At 36.8% G+C, this 7,023-nt stretch overlaps 1 protein-coding gene across 4 annotated transcripts in view; it reads left to right on the forward strand.

Annotated features, from left to right (window-relative positions):
* Window positions 1-6,290, forward strand: part of LOC148855353 (uncharacterized) — a 29,109-nt gene extending 22,819 nt beyond the window's left edge. For 2 of the 4 annotated variants that reach the window (XM_088983979.1, XM_088983981.1), the window contains exons 7-8: window positions 1,117-1,224; window positions 6,054-6,290. In XM_088983979.1, the coding sequence (XP_088840105.1) occupies window positions 1,117-1,211 (95 nt within the window). In that variant the 3' untranslated portion in view covers window positions 1,212-1,224; window positions 6,054-6,290. Of the gene's footprint in view, window positions 1-1,116; window positions 1,225-1,351; window positions 1,809-6,053 lie in introns of those variants that run through there. The other 2 variants (XM_088983980.1, XM_088983982.1) reach the window with 1 other exon arrangement.
* Window positions 6,291-7,023: the final 733 nt, after the last annotated feature.

Below are 7,023 nucleotides of genomic sequence, written 5' to 3' on the forward strand. Positions count from 1 at the left end.
TAAATTGGTAAACATTAAACCATTGGATATGCAAAAGCTTCAAGAAATCCCCATTTGTAGTGAGAGGCTGTTCAATAAGGAAAAGAACCCCACCAAATGAAAAGACAACAAACAGATAAGATCAGAATATCAACTCAACAGACAAGAAAAGAGATGGAGGGACGTCCCGCCCAGATAATGTGTTACCAGTGAGGGAAATACCCACTTAAGGTTAAAAGGCTTCAGAAAATGGCCACAATATTTAATTCAAACTGATAATGAATGAGTGGAGTAATCCCACTTTGTCATCTTCTAAAATATAAAGAGTATTTTAATCATTTTGATACTCTCTCTCTCTCTCTTCATAACATTAAATAGTAGTGAGACCATAAGCTTTTTCTTTTTCTTCTTTTTTCTTTCAATGAACTCGTTAATGTCAAACTCATTCACCTCCTTTGTCATAATACTTGTGCCACATTATACTGTAGGACAATTTGTCCAAGTCAAAATAGGTAGAATGATAGTTTAACCTAATTTTTTTAAAACGTGGAAGTTGGATATAATTTAATTAATCGTCGGGTTGAAATCGGTTATTAAATTGAATGAAAGGCTTAGAGTAAGTAGGAAAACCTATTGCTGGTTTTGCTCAAGCTTATGGGGTAGTTCTGATGTTTATGTGGTTATTAGTATGGAAGCACATAATAAATGGCAAAAAGAAAAAGGAGCAATGTATGAAACCACATGATTAGAATGTATTCTGGTTTTATCTTTCAAATTTCCTAGACATTGAGTTTTATTCTCCATGCCACATGAATAAAAAATGCATTTTGGGGGATATGTTTTTGGTGTCCAAGGTGACTGTTCCCGTCTTTGGTTGGAATGAGATGCATTGGGGTCATTCACTTCCAGTTTAGTTGTCTTGGTCTTTTTGCTCATTTTATCTTATTGTAGCTTCTGTATTATCTCTTGGTTTATTTTAATATATCACTTTTCTTGACTTTTACAATACATTACTGATTTCCATGTGGAATCAATGTGGTTCCTGGATATTCTTTGATCATAGGTTTAGATTCTGTGAGAACTTAAAAACTTGTATGTCATAAGATGCATATATTAAGAAATTTGCACTTTCTGCAGCACTGGAGACACTTGTAAAAATTGCAAATATGCGGTCTGCGATGCTCTCTGCTTTTGCTCAAGTACAGAAACATATTGAGGCTACCACAAAATGACAAACTTGTTCAGGTCAGATAAAATCCCCATAAATTCTGAATGCTCATTCTTTTTCCTTTTTCATTGATTGTTAAAGTTTTCAATTAGCTTAAATTCCAATTAATAAGATAGAGGTTAGAATTGACCATATCTGATGCAGGCATACTTTGTCCTTCCTCATTCCTGATTATGAATCTACACTTATTTATAAAGGTGTGGGACCTATGAAGCCAGGATCCTGGTTCCACAAAAACAATTTGATGAATATCGGTAGGACAAGATGTGACAAAGCACATTTCACCTCATGATTGCTTTATAATGTCCTTCCTCATTCCTTGTGCTTGTTTTCTCTCATCAATCTTTCAAAGAATCTTAACTAAATATCTTTGATTCCTTCCAACTGAAATACCTATGTAATTGATCACCATGAAAGAGGTTGGATGCATCTTTCGACGTTTTTTTTTGTCTTCTTTCTCAGTGATAAAAATTTAATATGGAATTCCAAACTCTATCAATAAACTACTCAGACATGAAAAATTGAGAATTTGGTGTCAGATGATCATTCAAATTTTTGGCGCTTAACATTTAATATATATACTTCTTGAATGTTGATGTTATGTCATTGCATGGAGTTATAAATTGATTCCAGCAAACCCTGATTTAGCCCTTCCTTTTAAATCCAAACGTTCTTATGTATTTCCTAGTTATAAATTCAAACAAAAGCAACATACAATGATACAATTACTACCTCACATACATTTTCATATTGTCGGTGGAAGTTCAGTTTTGAGGGGGGGAATTCAGGGAGTCTCTATTAATGTATTCACAAGGATGCAACACCATCACCTCCTTTGGACGTGGACAACTGGTGATAAGAGATTGGACCCCTCCATCCACCACCTGCTACATGGTCCGGTAAAGCCAAGTTTTATGGATGCTTAATGGGAAGAGCGTAAGGGCTTAGGGGTGTTCCGGGCCTGAAAGATAAGCTCGGGCCTGGGCTGGGCCAGGCCTGATTCCGGCCTATGTTTTCTATATATATATATATATATAAGTATTACATATATAATTTTTTTATTTTAATTGGAATATAATTTTATTTTATACATTATATAATTTAAAATATTACGTATAAATATATAATACATATTATAAGTGTCATATTATAATATTTATACATAAAATATATAATGTAACATGAAATAACATATATATGTATGTATGTATGTATGTACAAATTATGTATAAAACACATTATGCGCGCCCGGGCCTGGGCCGGGCCTGAACACAGCCTAGGCCCAAGCCTGGAATTTCCAGGCTGGCCGGGCTGAAATGATCATTCCAGGCTGGCCGGGCTGAAATGATCACCCCTATCCATGGGCCCTTGGACACATCAAGAGAATATTCTTAACAAAGAGGGTGGACATCTCATTCTCTTGAAACTCCAAGATCAGCCAGCTATCTAGGTGATAGCTTAGCTACAGTAGAAGCTTAGAAAAATGTTGGCCTAGTGCAACAGTTGGCCTAGTGTGGGTTAGTTTTCTGACTTCTGATACTTGGTTGCCAATCATACAAAAGCATCGCCGCTTACAATTTCTTGTTCAGAAGCTTCAAGAAAGGGATTCTTGTGCTTCCATTCCTACAATTTTGAAATTACTTCTGACCCTTGCTTGAGTTTGAGGTGCTGAAATGCTTCAAATGAATGAGAATTTTGAAAATGTTATTTTCTCTCTTATTGAATGAGAATCATATATTAAATATTCAATGCAAGAATGGTATTGCTATCTCATTTGGCTAAGATGAAAAGCCTCGATATATATGGGGACTTGGCTTTGTTGTGGTTCCAACAATTATTTATTTATATGGTGACAGTTCACAGTTCTCGTAATGATGTGATGGACAGTGAATTCTTACATCATCTATGAGCCATATCATTTGGTGTCTTATCATCTTAATGCACCTGACTTCTCATCTAATGATCACGACTATTCACAAACCCAGAAAACATAAATTTCTCTAGCTGTTATAAGAGGGAGACAGAAAGTCTCATGCTTACATCTGTATGCCTTTTTATTTTGTAGAAAACATCAAGTAAGAATTCTATTAATATTAGAAGATTTGCAACAAGGAACTGTATGTTGGGGGATATACAAAAAGATCTTCAAAAAAACTAATTACAAAATCAAAAGGCTCCTGTTGAGAAAACAGTATTGAAATGCCTTCCCTTAGTGTTTAAAGTCAACGTAGAGATCCACATTCCTATAATTTTCCTCACCACCATAGTATCCTCACAGAATTTATTTCAAAAATCCGCCTGTTCCTTTCTCTCCATATAGCCCAGAAAACAATTGCAGGAATCATCTCTCATAACAGCTTGCTTTTCCTGCTAAAACCAGAGACTGCCAACCCTCTAAGAGCTGCATCACTGTCTCTGGAAAGAGGTATGAGTACCAGAACATATTGAACATTCTAGTCTACTAAGAGTAGGCTAAATTGTAGTGAAGGAAGAGGTCTTTCTCCTCTTGGTTGCATCTAAAACTGAGGCTTCTGATGTCTCAAACTTGACCCTGGCTCCCCAAAAGGATATAGCAATGCGTGGTGCTCATTTAGCCCCTCAGGCATATATTGCACATTTCTATGAGCTTCCTATGCCTGAAGATTCTGCATACTTACAGGTATGATGATCTTAGCAGCATGTGTCTACCTCTTGTGATAATAATAGGATGTCAATGGTTTGTATCTAAAAATAACATCTGACAATTTTTTTTTTTATGAGAAAAGGTTAACCAGATTTCATTAAAAATAGCAGGAAGTACATGAGCAGATGTACTGTACAGAAGAAAGAAAACTCGAACAGAAAAAAAGAAAAATTACAAGGGGGGAAGCCTGTTGCTGTACAGATTTTCTAGTCTTGCTCCAATTTTAGCTAATCCATCTGCAATATGATTCAACTCCCTCGGTATCCACAGCAGGTTTGCGTTTATATTTTCCAAGGAGTCTCTTGCCTCAGCCAGATGATGACTGAACCTCCAAGGCCCCCCCTCCTTGACTTTCACCCATTTTATAGTGTTAGCAGAATCTCCTACAATGGATAGGTTCTGAATGCCCAATCTTTTTATTATTCTGATTCCAGTGAGAGCAGCCATAACTTCAGCCTTTGTTGAATCAGCATTACCTATTGGGCCACTAAAAACCCAGCAGATATTACCCAGATCATCCCTCAAAATACCCCCTATCCCAGCTACACCAGGATTGCCTACAGCACTTCCATCAAAGCTTAAAGTCATCCCTCCTTCATTATGCGATATTTTTAGTCTCTAGATTGGTTGAGGGTAGGTTGGAAGAAACAAGATCCTTTGGATATTTCTGTTAAGGTCATTGAGAGAGAGCCCTTGGAACAGTTCAGAATTAGCAGTCCAGAAATTGCAATGAAAGGAGATATCTGAGATTAGTTCTTCAAGAGATCTGATTTTGTTGTCAAATAAGTACCTGTTTCTTTCCTCCCAAATTCCCCACAATACTGCATGTAACACAGTTTGCCAGTACACTTTACCTCTTCTGCTCAAGCCTGAACCATGCCACTGATGGAGAAACTCCTGAATATGCTTTGGAAAGACCCAACTGTATCCAGTCAGGTTTAAGAAATGCCACCAAATCTTTTGAGAGAAATTGCAATGAATAAGTAGGTGATCAGCTGATTCACCTTCTCTTAGGCAAAGCACACATGCATGAGGAGAAATATATGATCTTCCCAGACTTTTTTTCTGAAGAAGGTCACAAGTATTTATTCTCTGTAGGCACGCTTCCCAAACAAAGAAGCAAACTCTTAGCTGAATATGACTGCTCCAGATCTTCTTGAAAGGGAAAGAGGAACTATATTCACCTGCAGTTAGAGCCTTGAACATAGATTTGGGAAGAGAAATCACCATTTAGGTCGAGGGTCCAAACTCGGGTGTCAATGGAATGAGGGGAAGTGTAGACTTCTTTAATGGTATGAAAGAGGTTCAAGAGGTCTGAAATCTCAGTGCCCCTTAGGGGTCTTCTCAGGTTCGGGGTCAAGTTGTAATTGGCAGGTATATCTAGGATACAAGAGGAGACAGTTGATTCTTGGTCTAAGGAAAGATTGAAGATTCTAGGGAAGGGTTCTGCTAGAGTGGTGTTCCCCCACCAGAGATCTTTCCAGAATTTTACTTTATTACCATTTCCGACTTTAAGTGTAATGAAAGGAAGGAAAGAAGAGTGTGAAGAGGCTATACCTTTCCAAGGATTTGTGTTCTTTTCCTGGTACAAATGAAGATTACTGTCCCACTCGTTTGTACTTGTTCCATATTTGCTAGAGATGACAGCTGCCCAAAGAGCATTGCACTCTATGGGGAATCTCCATAGCCATTTGCTCAAGAGAGGGGTATTTTTCTCTTTTAAATGCCCTACTCCCAATCCTCCTTCCTTCGACTTACTCACTTGGTCCCAACTTACCAAGTGGTTTCTATTCTCCCCTCCATCCTGAAGAAAGTTTCTTTGGGTTTTCTCTAAGAGGTTTCTCACTTTATTGATGGAATTTGGAAGACAGAAAGATAATAGATTGGTAAGTTAGCTTTAATTTCATTATGAGATAGATATTTTGCTTCTTAATATCTGAAACATCATAACTTATTCAGAAAACACTAGGTATCTTAATCTAATAACTTTTGAAAAAAAAAAAAACAGTAGGTAGACCGGTAAGTTCCATTGATTCCATTCTCATTCCTGGGGTAAATGTAAAAGAAGATAAGTTCCAAATTATATTGGGAGTATAGCTTGTTTTATTTAAAATTAGGAAATGCAGATTTTCTGCAACATCTTATATGATTATGGGTTTGCAGGATCACGTTGTTGCTACTGTTACTGAACTCTGCAAAGCCAACAAGTCCAATCCAATAAGCCTGAAATCCCGGGTGTGTTCATTCTTTTTTGATGCTGCAAATAATGGAAAAGGCATTGTACATTTGTACTTGGAATTTGGTGTCACAGACTTGTGGTATTAGACCTGTGCTGGGTCTTCTTGAAGGCTTATCAAGGGGAGCCAAACTTCTGATTCAAGGTACTAAACCTTTTGTTTACCCAGTGTTTTAAAAGCGCAAGGCGCAAAAAAGGTGCAGTGGTCAATTTGCACCTGAGGCGCAAGGCGAGGTGTGCACCTTTCTGAAGCAAGGCGCATAAATACAAAAAAAAAAATGCTAAAAAGAAGTCAAAAAATTCAGAAAAATGCCAAAAGAAATTCAAAAAAATATTAAAGATAATATTAATAAAAAATATAAACTTAAATTTTAAAATAAATGTTTAAAAAACCTATCATCTAAAATTAAAATACAATGTAAAGCATATTCAAATGAGAATTTAAAAATAAAATCAAACGTATAAAACATTTTCAAGCATGTAAAACCTCTAATTTCTTTTTTCACTCAATTGCATTACTTCAAATAGTTAATGTAATGTAAAACATATTACATTCTTGATTCTATGAGCTCGAGGCAAGCCCAAACAAGTCTACGTTAGGTCTTAAATTCTTAGTTTTTATACAAAAAATAATGATTTTATAGTTTTAATTGCTTTTTAAGAAGACATTTTATTAGGATGAATGAATGAGCAGCACTTCCAAATTGGGGGTTTTTAGAGCTTTGGTGGAGCGGAGCCCCCGGCCCAGTCTACGTTCAAAAAAGCAAAAAAGTATCAAATTTTCAAAAGACATGCCTGGGCTGAGGTGCAAGGCGCATTAGGCGCATGCCTATGTGCATGCGCCTTTTGAAAGGGCTGCATCTAGGACCTACGCAAGGCACCTGTGTGCCTAGGCAT

The sequence above is a fragment of the Nelumbo lutea genome, chromosome 4, assembly GCF_056320005.1.
Source record: "Nelumbo lutea isolate HS-2025 chromosome 4, American lotus-T2T, whole genome shotgun sequence".
Lineage (NCBI taxonomy): Eukaryota > Viridiplantae > Streptophyta > Magnoliopsida > Proteales > Nelumbonaceae > Nelumbo > Nelumbo lutea.